The sequence below is a fragment of the Centropristis striata genome, chromosome 23 (assembly GCF_030273125.1).
Source record: "Centropristis striata isolate RG_2023a ecotype Rhode Island chromosome 23, C.striata_1.0, whole genome shotgun sequence".
NCBI lineage: Eukaryota > Metazoa > Chordata > Actinopteri > Perciformes > Serranidae > Centropristis > Centropristis striata.
In genome coordinates, this window is record NC_081539.1 from 4,055,739 (window position 1) to 4,074,507 (window position 18,769).

Sequence of the window (18,769 nt, forward strand, 5' to 3'; positions counted from 1 at the left end):
ACAGAGTCCAGGCACGTCCAACATGTTAGAGATGCCTCTGTCGCACATCTCCACCTCGGGGAGGTTCTTGTCCCGACTCTCCTCCACTATCTTCTTCAGAGACTTGGACATTTTACCTGAAACATCCAAAAAAACAGCCGTTAACAACGTGTAAACGGCTTCATTTAGCGGGAAAAGTCGTCATTCCAACGGTTATTTGTAACGTTAAACGACAACAACTACTCAACAACAACAACAACAACAACAGGAGGAATGGAGGCTGACGCTAAGTTAACAAAGAGGAAATAAAACACTTTAGAGGCTCACCGTGTGAAAAAGATCAGTATATATTAGTTTTTATAATCCTGATAGAGACTTCTCTTCAAGCTGAGAGCTTCCGGAAGTTTATACTAGAGCCTCTCTATTCCATATTAGGATACTTCCTGTTCCTAGATGTAGCAGCCACACCTCCGGGTCAGGAACAGACTCACAAACCCTCAAAGTATGTAGCAAGAGCAAACTGAAGACTTGTCTTTTTAATTTAGCTTTTACTTGAACCATTTTTAGAGATTTTTATGCTCATGCATCTTAGTGTTATAACATCTTCTCTTTTATTTATTTATTTATTTATTTTATACATACATATATTTTATATCATGCTCTACTTCTTAATTAATTATTTATTGTTTTTATCTTTTTTATCTAGCTTTTAAAAATACTTTTTATTGTTATCATTATTTACTTTTATTTTTATCTTACCTTACTTTATTATATGTATATATATATATATATATATATATATATTTTTGTATATATATATCATGCTATTATTTATTAGTCTATATATTTTAGACTTTTATTATTTTTATTTTATTTTTTTATATTTTAGACTTTTATTATTTTTATTTTATTTTATCTTACCTTACTTTATTTTTTCTTTAAAAAAAAATAAATATATATATATATAATTTTTATCATGCTATTATTTATTAGTCAATTTTATATATATGTATTTCATCATTAAAAATTAAAAATAATATATATATACTTTTTTATCATGCTATTATTTATTAGTATATATATAATAAATAATATATATATATATATAATTTTTATTATGATTATTATTATTATTATTACTTTCTCCTTTTTATGTGAAGCACTTATTTTTATATAGTCTATGGTTACATCTCTCTTGTATGAAGCGCCCCTACTGGACGGCTGTAAAACTGCCACTAGAGGATTTAAAGCCACACTCCACCACAGCAGGTGGCGGTAGTGCGCTTAAACGCGTTGGTTGCCAGCCAACATTAAACCGACGAAGAAGAAGAAAACCAGCGTGTAAAGCAGGATATGGCATGGAGACCATAGATATAAACATCTAGCCTCTCTGATATAGATCTATGATGGAGACTCTCCGGGTGCTGGAGTTATACAGTGGGATAGGAGGGATGCATTATGCTTTAAAGGGTAAGATTATTTAATAATATTTATGGTTAATACGCCAGTTGGAGATTGGACATGTCCAAGTTTTTTGTTGTTACTGGTTTCAATACTAACTTGTTACTTGTAACCTTGTTACTGGTGAGTAATAAGGCCCTTGTAAGTCCTTACAAGATGCTTATTAACATTATTGTGTGTTTATAAGCTTATATAAGTGTTAATAATGACATTACAAACACCCATTATGTCTTTGCCATGCCTTTATTAATCTTATTTTGTTTGCTTATTGATATTAAAATATACTTTATTGCTCATCTATTATAAGTTAACTATGCTTTTTGCAACTACCGGATCTAAAGCGAGAACAATGCCTTATTACTTGTTAATTAATGGTTATTAAGGAGCTTATTATAAAGCGTTACCCTAACTTGTTACTGGTGTTGTGTCCTAACTGGTCTCTGAAAGTTTCCCACTGCTCACGCTTATTAGTCTTTCTCCTGCTCGACTCTTAGATCTTAATAATAACATGATGCCACAAAATAAACAATAATTTGTTAAATAATAGAGGGGTTAATATAGGGGGTCTATGGGCAAAAAGCCACATGTAACTTACAGCTAACTAACTAATGGTAGGAAAATAAAGTTCTATTAACTGGTGAATGAGCCAGTTTTAATCATAAGGGTTTTTCTGTAGAGCTGAAAACTGAAGCATGTAGTTAAACAGTAGATATCTGATCTCATAACGTGTTTATCTGTGGCTGTTTATCTGTTGTTTGTCCCTCCAGAGAGTGGGATACCTGCCCAGGTAGTTGCTGCCATCGACATCAACACCACAGCCAACCACATCTACACACAGAACTTTCCTGACACAGAACAGTGGAACAAGACCATCGAGGTGGGTGATGGTGGAAGGTTTTTACTGTCACATCTAAAAAAAAATTAAAATATCATGAAAAAGTTCAATATTTCTTGTCAATCATTTCAGAAAGTGAAACTCATACATTATATAGATTCATTCTGCATAGAGTGAAATATTTCAAGCCTGTTTTTCTTGTAATTTTGATGATTCTGGCTTAGAGATAATAAACACAAAACTTAGTGTTTTAGAAAATTAGAATATTGTGAAGAAGTTCAAAATTGTGTTTAAAATATAATTTTTTTAAAATTGATCTTATGTAATATTCTAATTTTCTGAGAAAATTGTGTTTTTTTTTATTATCTGTAAGCCAGAATCATCAAAATTAGAAAAAAACAGTTTCACTTTCTGAAATAATTGACAAAAAATATTGAACTTTTTCACAATATTCACATTTTTTGAGATGAACCTGTACATGATTTCTTGAATCTGTACATCTGAAATGATTTAAATAAAGCTCTATATAGCTCATTTTGTCTTATCGCTGCAATAGACTGGCAGGACTGGCTCACATTTTAACAGAGGCTCTAGCATGGCTGTATTATAGACATTATATAGTATTATAGACCTTGAAACACCTTAAAGCCAGTTTTTTCCAGTGGCCACTTGCTGTATTGCTGCCTAAAATCGTCCAGACGTGCAATTCTAATGGTATTGACTAGGCGTTATTCTGTTCATATTATTTATTATTTATGGTGTTAGCTCTCCTCTGATCCTTAAGGAATACTGAAGATGAAGGGATGGATGACCATCATAATGATTCACAGACACATTAACGCTCTGGGCTTCATTTTAGAGTTGCAATGTTGTCACCTTTCAATACTTAAAGTTTTTTTTTCTCTTTTATTTCTAGGGCATTACACTCGATGACTTCAATAAATTATCTTTTGACATGATATTGATGAGTCCCCCTTGCCAGCCTTTCACCAGGTACGTCTGCTGGGTCTTGTTTATGATGTGAGCCAACATAAGATGTCTATGTAATATACAGTTTGAGGTCTCACCTGTTTATTAATTTAACTCTCTATGGTACGCATTATGATGCCAGTTAGGAAAAAATGTTTTTTTGTCTTAAAATAGGCTAAATAAACATAATCTGAAATTTTCTTTCCAATTTTTCTTTTCTTTATTTTTTGGGGGGAAGTTTTTTGGGTTTGTTGCCATGTGTGGAAATTAAAAGCAAATAAGATATAAATTTGACTATAACAGTAGACTATGACCTACAGAGTATAGTGATAGCCTGAACTTTACTTTACTGCAACCAACATCAAATATATCTTATATCTTGTATATCTTGTTAAATTGTAAAGATCAAAACAAAATTATGATGAATGGTTTGCTTTATAACACAAACTACCAATATCTCATGCTGCCATGATGATTCCATAATAGTTCATTGTTCCCTCAAGGCAACAGAGCAATTTTCCATAGTGGAACGTTGTTGCCTCAGGGCAACAGTTGCATTTTAACAAGTTTTCTGAAATAAGATAAATTGCATGAAACTATCAAAAATGAAGGTTTACTCTCCTATCAGTAATAATATATTTTTTTCCAGATGGAAAATGGCCAGGAACTGACGTTTTGAGTGTTTTTTTTTTAAAGCTGTTTCCTTTGGAAAAGTCTGTAAAATAGTGTTCCAATATGGCCTCCTGGAGGTCATGTGACAAATGAAAGCATTGCTATTGGTTCCCTATACTCTTCCCTCTTTTTTAAAGTATCGCATCACTCAAAAACATGCATTGTAGAAATTTGACAGGCCAAAAATGGGGCAACACCGTACCATAGAGGGTTAATTATTGTTAATTATTTTTCTAAATCTCTGTATTAAATGGTTTTCTATGTTAACCATTGACCCTTGTGTGTTTTCTCCTGCAGGATCGGACTTCAAGGGGACGTCTCTGATCCCAGAACCAGGAGCTTCCTCTACATCCTGGATCTTCTGCCAAGGTCTTTAATCTCCACATTTAGCTTTTTATTGCTCTCTGGGCCGCCTGAACGAGAAAGTATTTTTATTATTGTCTTTATCTCAAAATCACAATCTTCTATATATATATATATATATATATATATATATATATATATATATATATAACCTTGTCAAAAACATGTCAGGCCAGCTTTGTTATGCTTTTATATACCCACCAAGTATTCCACAAGCGGCCTAAGCTGCAGAACTTATTATTTATAGGAAATTGAGATTCTGTCAAATGTCTTTAGATAAATTTAATAAAAAACAGTGCACTAGTATATATGTAACAAATATTATATTACAGATCATATCTCACCCATTTTAATCTAATTTCTATACCGTTATAAGCCTTGTTTCTGTCAGTAAACCCTGTTCTGCTTTCTCTCCCTGCATATGAACAGGTTGTCCAAGCTGCCTCGATACATCCTGCTGGAGAATGTGAAAGGCTTTGAGGTCTCGTCTGCCAGGTAACAATGGAGACAGCAAAGGGGCAACAAAAAGGCCTCAAAAGTCACGATATCTGTAGGCTGCAGCATCAAGAGTAGGCAGGCAGTCTTATCAGCAAATCTTATGTTCAGTAGAATAATCTGTGAATGTCCTGTTTGATAGAAAAGCCCTGTCTTTGAACTGATACTTCAGTTTTACTATTTCACATTTACTGTTCATATTTACTGTTTTCTGACACATTGAGTCTTGTGTTTTCATTCTCTCTAAGCCAGAATCATCAAAATTACAAGAAAAACAGGCTTGAAATATTTCACTCTACGCTGATGAATCTATACAATATATGAGTTTCACTTTCTGAAATAATTAACAAAAAAATATCAAACTTTTTCACGATATTCTAATTTTTTTAGATTTTTTGAGACAGAGTTACATAGCTGGTTAGCTTGGATTTGATAATATGGCAAACTTTCCCCCTTTACCCACCAGTTCTATAGAGTTTATAACCATCAATGAAGTCATCTGTAACAGATTTCTAAAGGAAAAGTTTCTGATAGAACCATTATATCAGCATTTCTAGTATTTGCCCAGATTTTGAACGAAGTCTGTTCTTATTTCCAAATCTGAGGGTGAGAATAAACAATTCAAAGATATTTTTGGCCCAGAGTTGGGCTAAACATTCCCAGATACCATCAATAAAACATAACAGCACATTATAGGAGTCATACAGCAGCAGTAGATACCAAAAATACAGAAACTTGTTTATTTGCCCTTTTGAGTGGTAAATCCTTATTGTGTAAGTATAAACAAGGTGAATTATTATTCCGTTGTGGTTATTTAATACATTTATTCCAGGGTTGCACTGCATAAATCTCAGAATACTAAAAAAATATTACATTTATTATCATTTGTTTCCCTATTTACAGAGTGGGAAGTGTATCTTAAAATGTATTAAGAACTTTGTGGTGAAGTAATGACTGGAGTTCCTGGTTTAAACTACTTTATCGGTGTTGTACATGTGAAGATATTTAATTAGATTCTTAGTCCATCCTCATATTTTCCTTTTATTCTCCAGGGAACGTTTGGTGAAAACACTTAAAGAATGTGGATACGCTTTCAGGGAGATCATGGTCTCACCCACAAGTGTAAGACACACTCTATGACTCATTTCATTAAATACGTCTGTACTGTAAGTTATATATATATATGTATATATTTATCACTGTTTAATCCATTAATCCAGGTCGGGATCCCAAATTCAAGACTGCGTTATTTTCTGGTTGCTAAGATTTCAACAGAAAACAATTGCACCAACAGTTTAAAGGTAAGGCTTTATGAAATTTATAAAAAAACTTAAAGTGCTTCCAGTGTCAACCAATGCTGGACCTATTAATATTACATATTAATAATAACCGTTTTGATACAAATCTAGTGAAAATCTGCCATGTTTGTAATTGTTTCGTTGAGTAAAAAAAGTTGAGTATACAGTCATGGAAAAAATTAGTAGACCATTGTTTTCTTCACTTTCTTGTTCATTTTAATTTCATTAATGTCATTTGTTTGGGCAAACATAATGATAACAACAAATATAGCTCATAAGAGTTTAATTTAAGAGCTGATATCTAGACATTTAACATGGTTTTATTGGTAATGATTTTGGTTATTATCAAGAAAATCATGGAAAATGACTAGATATCAGACTTAAAGACAAAAAGAGCTGAAAAGCATTGAAACATTTTGGGGCTGAACCAGTTCGCTATACTTTAATGTAGAAAAATGATTAAAAGTTGTACACAGGTTATAAGACTTCAAACTCTATTGAGTCAAATGTTTATTTTATTTTGATCTCTGCACACTTTTCACAATAAAGCAGTTTATGTTTCAGGGAAGTTTTTTTTTTTTTTTTTTTTTAATGTTTTCAGGTTTTCTGATGAATGTGTATTGGATGTAAAGTTCAGAGCTAGAGTGGGTGACATCACAGTGTAGAGAGGCTTTAACATTTTCTGAACCTGTGCTTCTTTCACTCTTTCATAAATCTTTTTTAGGCCAAATTTTAGGGACATTTTTACTTTTTGCAGACGAATAACAACCAGTAGTTTAGTAAAAGGAACTGTGTCTTAACAAGAAAACCAGGACAAGGCTGTCTATCAAAGTGGCAGGCACACCTTTAAAATGATTTTATTTATTTTATGCAGCTCTAGATAATCAACATCACTCACTTTTAAGTATTTCCTAGGTGTTTGATGCCTTCCCACAAGCTACTCAGAGTGATTCTCCGGAGCAGCCAGAAGACTCAAGTCGTCCTGACTCGAGTTCCTGCCATCCAGAAGATGAAACTCAGGTGGAGCGAGTCCTTTATAAACTAGAGAGGACCGCTGACGCCCAGAGGAAGGAGAGCCAGAACAACGATCTCTCCTTCAGGCAGATCCAGGACTTCCTGGAACCAGAGAGTGAAGTCAACATGCAGCACTACGTTCTCCCTGCTAAGACTCTGCTGAGATACTCTCTGCTGCTGGACATTGTTCGGCCCACATGCAGGAGGTCCGTCTGCTTCACCAAAGGGTGGGTTCACTTCTTCTAACTGTTTCTAGTTTAAGATTAAGACAAGTCCTTTGTTTACAGCACAGATCAACATATTAAAATGACCAAAAGGTGAGAGGAATATAAAGGCTTTATATTCCCTTCCGTCTCTCTTGAGAGTGGAGAGTAGTGAAACTTTGTAAACCATTTTTATATATATTTATATTTATATTATGGCATGCCATTCAGGAAATTATTATATATATGGAATGAGAATATATTTAGAAACCTGAGAATATATATTGAAACTTGAGAGGCGAGGTGTAAAATATGTGACGTATCATCAGAAACACACCTACCAAAAAAAAAAAAAAGAGTTTAGTAAACAAACCGGCATCTTAACTGTACACAAAGTGTACACTGCTTTTAGTAAACAAACCGGCATCTTAACTGTAAACAAAGTGTACACTGCTCTGGCATATATATACATATATGTCTATATATGTGTGTATGTATATATATATATATATATATATATGCATACGTATATACTATACTATATATAATTTCCGTAAATAAGTAGTAACAGTAGTAAGTCTCCCTCCTGCACCAACGACATTCTGTAGACAATTTTTTCTTACTAATACTCCGTCATGTATCACCATGTGCATCAAGCATTAATTCTTAACTTACATTTTTACTGATTTTCCAGAATATTTTCTCCTGTAGTTTTTAATGACTTATAGTGTTCTCAGCTGTTCCTCTGACTTTGATAGTCTGCTCTGATACCATCTGGTACTAGACACTGACACCCCTGAGACCTGTGGTAGTAAAACCTGTCATGTAGTTTGGAAATATGGTATTTAATAAACTACTGTATGGTCTATCTCATATATCTCCTGCTGTTCCTGTTAAAACGATGACTTCAGAATGTGGTTATCTGATTGAGTTAATGTGTTTTATCCATAGTTATGGGCGCTATGTGGAGGGGACTGGCTCCGTGTTGCAGAGCTGCATGGAAACAGAGGTAGGTTGTTTTTTAATACAGACATTAACAAGACCTAACAGCCAAGTACAATCTGAGGTAAATTTCTTCATTTAGATTTAATGTTAACCTGATCACCATTGGCTGTCTGACTAATGCTAAATATACATCAGAAGACTTTGAAAAGATTTGGAAAAGACTCCTGGAAAACTACCTGCTCACGTCTAAAGACAAGAGTTTAGAGTTTCTAGTCTCACACTGAGATTTTAGACAGACTGTCAATCTAGCAGGGAAACTATTTACAAGACTGTAGAAGAATGATGTTTTATTTGACCTTTGACCCCAAAAATGTTGTTCCTGCACTCTGGTTTTGCTGTAAAAGGTTCCAATAGTAATGCACAAACAGAGTGCAGTAACTACAATGTTTTTGTCTTCTTTCAGCTTTTATATTTTGTTTTCAGTGAATAAACATTTTCAGGTTGATTTTGTTACAAGTGTGTTTAAAAGTGTTTAACAGCTCTAGATGATGTGCATATCGTAGACTTAATATTATAAAGTAATTCTATATTTTAGTCTTAATATAATTTATCTCACTTTTTTACTTAATCTCTATCTAGATAATAATTTTCCTTTCAAATAAACTTATAATTTCTATTATTTTTATGTTTAAATTAGTATATATATCCAAAGCAGACCGTGGTAAGTGCAATTACTGCTTGGTTTTGAGTTGGATTTTGTGGTTTTTATATAATTATTTCTCTGAAATAAAGCAAAATGTAAATCTGAAACATTGTCACAAGATAAAAAAGACATCAAGGAGTTAATTTTTAGTTATAACTCAATTTTGACCAAAAACGTTGTTACTGCAGTTAGACTTTGTAGGACATTACAGCTCTGATTAACACAGTTCAACTCCAGCTCAACCAGTTCCTGATTATTATTAGAGTCATTGTTTTGTGTGTGTTGGTGTGCTGAAGGCTTTTAGTTTCTGTGTGTCTCTACAGATGGAGAGTGTGTTTGGAGGTTTGGACCAGTGCTCTGAAGATGAGAAACTCCAGCGGCTGTTGAAACTGAAGCTTCGCTATTTTACCCCCAGAGAAATCGCAAACCTCATGGGCTTCCCTCAAAACTTCTGTAAGTCAAAAAATCGTAAGGTGAAAAAAATCAAGGTCTGTGTCCTCAACCCCCCCTTATTAGACTATGGGCATCTTTTTTTTTCCGACTGTGTATCAAGACACATCAAAATGTTTGGAGCCACCCTGGCTGAAGGATCTCCTGCTATCAGGCCTTGTAACATCAGCTTAAATATTTTTGAACATTATATATTGTCTGATGAAATAGAGCCAAGTTAAAACCAAGCAGTGATCTAGAGTGGATATCTACTAGAAGGATACTGTCAAGGCTTGCGAGTCTGTGTGTAACTCAGGCGGCAACCTCCTGGTCTGAGCAGGGAGGCAAACCAGGAAGTGCCTTAAGCTGCATTCTACTGAAAGTTCCAGTCAGGGGGCGCTAAGTGTGGCTGCAAAAGCATTTCTGTCCATTCATTTCAATGCAAAATGTGAAAACTTCTCACTTGATTTATTACCTCAGAATTTTTTCTAGTACAACACTATGGTCTCAATCACTAGTAAAAAATCTTCTTCAAGACAATCTGATGTTAATAGTTAAAATAGTGTCTGTTAGTCCAACCAAACGCTGAACAAGACATTTAAGTGAAAATACAGTGAAAGGGTCAAAGTTATGAGACCAAACCTCTAAACCTCCTTTATTTAATATCTATATAACGTTATATATAACTTTATTGACACGTTGCCGTGGATACGCATTGTTCTGCTTCTCTCCTGATGACGGCTCGCCTTGTTAGTGACCTGTCAATCAAAGGTAGCCACGCCCCAAATCATACATTTCTTTATCTTCGATTTTCTTCTAAATGGGGCCATTTGGTTTGGTTGGACTAACAGACATTTTTTTAACTATTAACATCAGATTGTCTTGAAGAAGATTTTTTTTACTAGTGATTGAGACCATAGTGTTGTCTGAAAAACATTTCTGAGGTAATAAATCAAGTGAGAAGTTTTCTCATTTTGCATTGAAATGAATGGACATAAATGCTCTTGCAGCCAAACTTAGCGCCCCCTGCTGGAACTTTCAGTAGAATGCAGCTTAAGGCACTTCCTGGTTTGCCTCCCTGCTCAGACCAGGAGGTTGCCGCCTGAGTTACGCTGATATAAAGAACTTTAGATCCCATCCTTACCTCTAATGCAATATGTAGGTCAGGACTACTATGTTATTGGCTATTAGAGTTCATTAAAAGCCTGGCTAAGTATTTACTTAATTTCTTTCTTTGCTGTTCTAATGTATTTTACAGCTTTTCCGGAGCAGATCACTACCAAGCAGCAGTACAAAGTTCTTGGAAACAGTCTTAATGTTGTGGTGGTAGCCAAACTCTTACAGCTGCTAGTCTCCTAGCACTGGGAACACTGGGAACACTGGGAACACTGGGAACACTGGGAACGATGAAGGAGAACAACATCCTATTTTTGTATTGTCTATTATTTCTGTTTTGTGTGTTGCCTGGTCAAGTGTTGGCCAAATGCTGCACCATCAAACAGTGCAAGATACATGTTTGTTACATAAAACAGTGCATGTCTCAAATTATATAAAGAAACAAACATTTATGTCCAATGTTAGTATATGTATCTATAATTATAGTTATTGATTTTTTTGTAAATAAAATGAAAACCTAAAAAAAGTGTTTTTTTCTCTTTCATTGGTTTTACCTTTTTTTTTTCATAAGTCATCTCTACACCACAGAATAAAATTATTAAATGTGACTTCATCTCTTAATATTATGTATTTACTGAACCAATTCTTTTTTTTGTTTTTTTTTACCAGAGTCAGACAATTCCCTCATATTGCAACTGTGAAATGTTTATTTATTATTATTATTATTATTATTGTTATTATTATTATTATTATTATTATTATTAACTTTAGCTCTTTGGCTTTTGAGAGTTTGGATACAAAATTGACAAACTACCACAGAAATTTCGAGAATGAAGCAGCTGAGTAAAGAAACAAGAGTTCAGATTTATACATTGAGGAAAGAAGGAAAGTCTAAGCAATAAAAACCTCAAAGAGCTGATAATTATAGTAAAAATGTGTTCTAATAAGTGACTCTTTATATATTAATCACGTTTATTTTGTTGCAAAATATAGCAATGATGATCTTTTTTTGTACAAATTTGATCTTGCTTCCAAACTTCTGGCCTGTAGTGTATATACTGAAAGAAATTATTTTTCTTTCTGAAATACCAAAGACCAGTGCATTAAAAACATATTGTTTTATTTTAGTTATAATCACACCTTATTATATGCTAACTATTCTGCTAACAATGCTGCAGAGGGACCGTGGGGTGCGCTAGCTAAGTTTTGCTAAAAAGAACAAATACGGACAACGTTACTAACTGTCCTTTTATTCAAGAAGTTGTAAGGAAAGCAAAGGAAATACATATAATAAAGCTTTGTAGGGCAAAAAGAGAGTAAAGGCCTGTGAGGGACAAGTCATGTGAATGCGCCTGCAGCGAAGCACGGATCATTTCATTGGTCGACACTACATCTGGCATTCTACTGGAAGTGCGAGGAGGAGAAAGGCTAAAAGCTGCAGCACCAGAAATCTGTGCAAGCGACAATATCTGAGCGCAAGCATATATAGCTTGAATGGAAGCAGAGAGAATCTAAGCACAAACATGAGCTGTGTGAGTGTGATGACAAGGTTTTTATAAGGGAAAATGCATTAAATAATTATAAGAAAATAAATACTTTGTGCTCCCAAAGTTGAAAGACCACACACAGGAAAAAAAGCCCCATAAAAATCAGCAATTGTGTTTTTTGTCAAACACAATGTTTCTCTGAGTTAAAACCCTGCAGCTGAGCTAATGACGAGGCAGCGTTACACTGTAGCCGTACTTACCACATTAGCAATGTAGTGTGAAATAAAATAATAATCACTCCAGCCGCTTGGGAATGTTTAATATTCCATATGATCAGAAGCTTAAACATTAGAACATAAAGGTGAAAGGAGCACATTTTACTGAATGCACTTACAGAGTATTATCGCCGGGCTGCGTAGATTGATATTAGATGGAGACCAGATACACAGAGCAGGAATACTGCATATCAGACGTAAAGGTAGATAAAAGAATCAGTCAGTGTGCGTCTGTCTGTCTGTCTGTCTGTCTGTCAGTGTGTGTGTGTTCTTATACTTCCTCATAGTGAGGACCATTACACGTTTTAAAACAACTGAGTGAGGACATATTGAGAAGTGAGGACATTTTGCCCAGCCCTCACTTCTTTAAATGACTGTTTGTCGGTTAAGACTTGGTTTTAAGGTTCAGTTTAAATTAGGTTTAAGTTAGGGTCTGGTAAGGGTCCTCACAAAGGAGGAAGAAAAAGAATATGTGTGTGTGTGTGTGTGTGTGTGTGTGTGTGTGTGTGTGTGTGTGTGTGTGTGTGTACTTGTACTGCATATATAGTGAGGACCATTACATGTTTTAAACCAACTGAGTGAGGACCTATTGAGAAGTGAGGACATTTTGTCATGATTAGGTTTAAGTTAGGGTCTGGTAAAGGTCCTCACAAAGACAGAAGAACAGGTGTGTGTGTTTCTCTTCTTGTACTTCATACATAGTGAGGACCATTACACATTTCAACCCAACTGAGTGAGGACATATTGAGAAGTGAGGACATTTTGCCCAGTCCTCACCTCAAATGAGTGTTTGCAGGTAAAGACTTGGTTTTAAGTTTCAATTTACAATAAGGTTTAAGTTAGGGTTTCTGTAAGAGTCCTCACAAAGTCACAAAGACAGAAGAACAAGAGTGTGTGTGTGTCTGTGTCTGTGTGTCTGTGTGTGTGTGTGGCTGTCTGTGTGTGTGTGTGTGTCTGTGTGGCACAATGGATCTTCAGTTCTTGAATCTGGCTAAATATAGCAGGGTTCTTCAAAGATTAAAAAAATATTCTTCACAGTATTTTTTCATCACATCCATGCATGTCATTGTAAGTCATCCATGACACACGTCAAATGGCACTTAAAGAAAAAGAAAAGAAAAAAAAGAACAAGTAGTTTAATTTTATTGACAGGTATTATAGGTATTTAGGAGGAAGTTGGCCATGTGTTTGTGTTTGTCGCTGTTGTTATTTGAATAAAAAGCTCCTAATTAATCTGTGATCATTTGAATCTTCTTCTTCTTGCATTTGACTTTTGCACAATACCATAAATGCACCAGTGAAACACAACCGAACCGAATTCTGGCAGATGGGAGTTCACAAAACATTAAAAAAACAGATGAAATTATCCTGAAATGATATATTTGCACAGAGATAAGCACAATGTTCCCTTTTTTTATATCATAAACAGACACAGAACCAACAAATATTAAAACAAATCATCTGGCACTGTGAACACTTGGCATCTGTGAAATCATAAAACAATACAACAGTGGAAATAAAATGACACAATTTTTGTCAATGGCCAACGTATTCACAGAGGCAGCACAATCAGGAGTCCCACGCTCATTCACAGCAGTACAGTAGCAGTATAAGTACCAGTTGGCGCTTGATTGAAGGTGTAGTAGTAGTAGTAGTAGTAGTAGTAGTAGTAGTGGTACGTTAAGCAAGAGTCAACTCTTCCTGTTTGACTCATTGTCTCCAGGAGGCCATTCTCAAGTCTGATTGTAAACCAACCTATAAAGTGCTTTCAAAAAAAGGATCTCCTCCTCCTCTTCCTCATTATTATCATCCTCAACTATACAATAAATCAGTATGTCAATTAGGGCAATGTTGAGAGTAGGAAAAGAAAATGAAAAAAAGGGTTTATTCAGGCACGAGCGGAGAAGTCTTCTTTTTCTCCACCGCTGTTCTTCTTTCTTCTCTCCACGGCTTTTTTCTTTCTTTTTTCCTTTCCGAGTGGTTTCTTTCTTTACTTCTTGAAGGGCGTCAGTCTGCCGATGTTGTGCCAGAAGGTGGAGGCTTTACGTTTGGGCTCAGCCAGCATGAAGACCTGCTGCTGGGGCAAAGCAGTGGGGAGGGAGGGGTGTTTCTGTCGCAGGAGGAAGTCATAGTAGGGTCTGGTCACTGCTGAGGACGAGAGAAACAGAAAATACAATTGTGTTGTTATAAGGTATGAGCCAGAGATAGTGTTGTTATAAGGTATGAGCCGGAGATAGTGTTGTTATAAGGTATGAGCCGGAGATAGTGTTGTTATAAGGTATGAGCCGGAGATAGTGTTGTTACAAGGTATGAGCCGGAGATAGTGTTGTTATAAGGTATGAGCCGGAGACAGTGTTGTTACGAGGTATGAGCCAGAGATAGAGTTGTTATGAGGTATGAGCCAGAGATAGTGTTGTTATGTGGTATGAGCCAGAGATAGTGTTGTTATAAGGTATGAGCCAGAGATAGTGTTGTTATAAGGTATGAGCCAGATATAGTGTTGTTATAAGGTATGAGCCAGAGATAGTGTTGTTATGTGGTATGAGCCAGAGATAGTGTTGTTATAAGGTATGAGCCAGAGATAGTGTTGTTATAAGGTATGAGCCAGACATAGTGTTGTTATAAGGTATGAGCCAGATATAGTGTTGTTATAAGGTATGAGCCAGAGATAGTGTTGTTATAAGGTATGAGCCGGAGATAGTGTTGTTATAAGGTATGAGCCAGAGATAGTGTTGTTATGAGGTATGAGCCGGAGATAGTGTTGTTATAAGGTGTGAGCCAGAGATAGTGTTGTTATAAGGTATTAGCCGGAGATAGTGTTGTTATAAGGTATGAGCCAGAGATAGTGTTGTCATAAGGTATGAGCCAGAGATAGTGTTGTTATAAGGTATGAGCCAGATATAGTGTTGTTATAAGGTATGAGCCAGAGATAGTGTTGTTATAAGGTATGAGCCAGAGATAGTGTTGTTATGAGGTATGAGCCAGAGATAGAGTTGTTATGAGGTATGAGCCAGAGATAGTGTTGTTATGTGGTATGAGCCAGAGATAGTGTTGTTATACGGTATGAGCCAGAGATAGTGTTGTTATAAGGTATGAGCTAGAGATAGTGTTGTTATAAGGTATGAGCCAGAGATAGTGTTGTTATGAGGTATGAGCCAGAGATAGTGTTATGAGGTATGAGTCAGAGATAGTGTTGTTATAAGGTATGAGCCAGAGATAGTGTTGTTATAAGGTATGAGCCAATGCTGTGGTGGTACAGTAACTGTAATGGCAAATGGAGCCACAAGATGGCACTTTTCTATTGTTTTGTTTCGATCAGTTTCAATCTTTATTTTGACAGTCTGCCTGTTTTGTCTTTAATGTACACTTTAATTTTGACAGTCTAAAGCAAGGTTATGATAGTTAACGAAAACTAACAAAATAACGAAAACTAGAATTAAAAAACATTTTTGTTAACTGAAATAAAAATAAAAACGAGAGCTTTTAAAAAAACGATAACTAACTGAAACTGTATTTTGTGGTTACAAAACGAACTAAAATTATAGTGAAAATGTCCTTCGTTTTCGTCGTTGTCAACTTTTTTCATACGCAAACCTTTTTGGTTAATATGAAATCTATTTCATCTATCTGGTTTTATGAGTTAATAAACTTATTGGGGCTGAGATGGATCAGACAAAGGAAATAAAGGAAACATTTATTGTGACTTTTTTGAATCTCGCACCCAACAATTAGCTCATTACAAAAAACTAAAACGAAAAAACTAAACTAAAACTAAGCATTTTCCAAAAAATAAAAACTACTACAAACTAGCAAACTCACTCTAAAAATGAATTAAAACTAACTGAATTTGAAAACAAAAAATCACAATGAAATTAAAACTAAAACTAATGAAAAATCCAAAACTATTATAACCTTGAGGTGGACACACCCAGTATAACCCTCCCATATAAAGTCTAACTGCAGTAGCTACATTTTTGGTCGAAATTGAGTTATAACTAAAAATGAACTCCTTGATGTCTCTTTTAATCTTGTGACAAAGTTTAAGATTTCAATTTTGCTTTATTTCAGAGAAATAATGATATAAAAATTAAAACAGTAATCAGAAAGCCTTTATTGTCATTGCACAGGGTAGTACAACTAAATTTGCCATCAACCTGTCCAAAACATATAAAAAACACACAAAACAATATGATCAAATTATAAGTTTATTTGATAGTGAAATTATTATCTAGCTAGTGATGAAGTAAAAAAGTGAGATAGAATTATATTAACTAAAATATAACATTAATTTATAATATTAAGTCTATAATATGTAGATCTTTGTTGTTAAACACTTTTAAATACACTTATAACTAAATCAATTTGAAAATGTTTATTCATTGAAAACAAAATATAAAAGCTGAAAGAAGACAACAACATTATAGTTACTGCACTCTGTTTCTGCATTACTATTAGAACCTTTTACAGCAAAACCAGAGTGCAGTAACTATAATGTGCATGTACTAATGTAATCCATTCATTAGCCTTTCTCTGAACCCTCGGGTGCATACCTTTGGGTTTCCCAGCTGGATGGCTTTTGCAAGCATTAAGCATGGCCTGTTTCTTCTGGACCTCTGAGAGGGAGAATCCTGGGAGGAGAAAAATAAATTATACCATGAAGTCAAGTCAAATTTATCTGAATATATCACCAATCTAAAATTTGATTCAAGCGGCTTTGCAAGCTGTACACCAGGGGTCTCAAACGAGGGACCTTTAATTACTTTTTTTGGTAATTTTGTGTCTTTTTTTGGTAATTCTGTGTCCTTTTTTAATAGTTTTGTCTGTTATTAATAAATTAGTTTTTGTTTTGTTTTTTAAATAATTTTGTGTCTTTTTTGGTAATTCTGTGTCTTTTTTTGTAATTTTGTGTCTTTTTAAAATAATTTTGTGTCTTTTTAAAATAATGTTGTGTCTTCTTTAGTCATTTTGTGTCATTTTCTGTCTTATTTTGGTCATTTTGTGTCTTTTTTAAAAGTAATTTAGTGTTTTTTCAGTCATTTTGTGTCTTTTTAAAAAATAATTTTGTATCTTTTTTAAGTAATTTAGCTTTTTTTCTGATACTGCCTCCAGCGGCCCCCAGGTAATTTGAGTTTGAGACCCCTGATGTACAGCATACAACAGCCCTTATCATCTATTTTATTTGTTCACAAAATGTGAATCCAAGAGTCTTGTCACAATCTTCTCACAACATCCTAACACACATTTAATGGATAGAAAGGTATGGGACTTCAAAAGGTCCTCATAATTCAGAATGTCAAAGTGAAACAGTGAGAAAATATAGACAACAATTCAAGTTCAAGATAGCCTGGCTGCTATTGTGATTGTCTATTTTTTGTAAAAGTATTATAGAAATCTGTTTTCTGCTGGCAGTCATACCACAAAGTTTAAGAATGAATGCCAATGATGAAGAAAGAAGGATACAAAGATCACATGTTAATGGAAACAGCTCTGTGGTTTGCAGAGAAGGACACATGGCTTATAAAGATAATGTCTATTAACCAGAAGATCAGAGGTTTGTGTATCATTTGACCAAAAAAAATTCACAATTGTTTTTTCTTTAAAGATCTCTTCCACTCAAAAAAAAATATCTTATGTTGTAACAAAATATGAATCATAACAAAGTACTTAAAACCTATCTGAAGAGGAACTTTAAGCATGAACATTAAATATTTGCATGTATCTGACCTGTCTCGCGGTCATGCTGGACCTGAATCCTCTCGTCAGCGAAGGCTCTCAGCCAGCGCTGCTTCTGCTCTGGTTTCTTGGCACACAGGAGATGGACTTCTTCTCCAGACGATGAGCGTAGTTTCAGGGCGTTCTTCACGCTGATGTTGAAGTCCTTCTCCTTTCCGTCCTCCACATCTATCACCTCCATGTGGTCCATGTCCATCCGACCTTTGTAGTACAACATGTCCCGCCGCAAGAGGTCCTGTGATAACAACAACAGAGAATTCAGCCAATAGTCCTTTTGAAGAGCACTCAGTAACCCACAGAACTAGCACTACGAATCTATCTATACATTTATTTGTCCATAGAGAATTATTTTTGTGTACTTTTTGTAATTTTCTATTTTCATTGAATTGAATGCCTCCGAATCTGGATTGAAACTTCTGTTTTAAGTACTTTGGACAGATACATTTGGTGCCTCTCGCACATTCTAATGCCACTATTCCATCTTAATCATTCCATATTTTAATGAATTATTGTAAAGGAGAATAAGGGTTCTTATATGTTTTATTTAAGGCGTCATATTTTGACAGTCTTCTTGCAAATTCTGTGGTGGATTCTGCTAACACATCCATGTGCTCTTATTTTGAAAGCGACATGTGTTTCCTTAGATTTTGAAGGCGGGTCTAACATGTTCTTATCATAACACCTTATGGTGTGTTTAATTTACACTCAAAGTCAGAACTTGAAAGTCGGAACTTGGAGCTCAGAACAACTTCGAAAATTCTGACATTCGTGTAGACCTTGAACGCACCATTA

At 34.7% G+C, this 18,769-nt stretch overlaps 3 protein-coding genes across 8 annotated transcripts in view; 1 reads left to right on the top strand and 2 right to left on the bottom strand.

Moving 5' to 3' along the window:
* The window catches only part of rsu1 (Ras suppressor protein 1), a 42,034-nt gene extending 41,604 nt beyond the window's left edge, over window positions 1-430 (bottom strand). The window contains exons 1-2 of the mRNA XM_059327095.1: window positions 307-430; window positions 3-116 (exon numbers count right to left, since the gene is read on the bottom strand). Of these exons, the coding sequence (XP_059183078.1) occupies window positions 3-111 (109 nt within the window). The 5' untranslated portion in view covers window positions 112-116; window positions 307-430. The remainder of the gene's footprint in view (window positions 1-2; window positions 117-306) is intronic.
* An 898-nt stretch (window positions 431-1,328) lies between these two features.
* trdmt1 (tRNA aspartic acid methyltransferase 1) lies at window positions 1,329-10,993 on the top strand. 2 transcript variants are annotated; one of them, XM_059327077.1, is made up of 11 exons: window positions 1,329-1,449; window positions 2,208-2,317; window positions 3,192-3,268; window positions 4,214-4,285; window positions 4,709-4,774; window positions 5,827-5,896; window positions 5,995-6,075; window positions 6,988-7,313; window positions 8,241-8,298; window positions 9,261-9,390; window positions 10,625-10,993. In XM_059327077.1, the coding sequence occupies exons 1-11, from the start codon at window positions 1,383-1,385 to the stop codon at window positions 10,723-10,725; spliced, it is 1,158 nt and encodes a 385-aa protein (XP_059183060.1). In that variant the 5' UTR covers window positions 1,329-1,382; the 3' UTR covers window positions 10,726-10,993. The 2 variants fall into 2 exon arrangements, with proteins under 2 accessions (XP_059183060.1, XP_059183061.1); XM_059327078.1 differs by lacking the exon at window positions 1,329-1,449 and adding an exon at window positions 1,450-1,563.
* A 719-nt stretch (window positions 10,994-11,712) lies between these two features.
* arhgef4 (Rho guanine nucleotide exchange factor (GEF) 4) overlaps window positions 11,713-18,769 on the bottom strand; it is a 98,759-nt gene continuing 91,702 nt past the window's right edge. For 3 of the 5 annotated variants that reach the window (XM_059326915.1, XM_059326918.1, XM_059326919.1), the window contains 3 exons: window positions 17,969-18,212; window positions 16,795-16,872; window positions 11,713-14,392 (listed from right to left, as the gene is read on the bottom strand). In XM_059326915.1, the coding sequence (XP_059182898.1) occupies window positions 14,235-14,392; window positions 16,795-16,872; window positions 17,969-18,212 (480 nt within the window). In that variant the 3' untranslated portion in view covers window positions 11,713-14,234. Of the gene's footprint in view, window positions 14,393-16,378; window positions 16,399-16,794; window positions 16,873-17,968; window positions 18,213-18,769 lie in introns of those variants that run through there. The other 2 variants (XM_059326916.1, XM_059326917.1) reach the window with 2 other exon arrangements.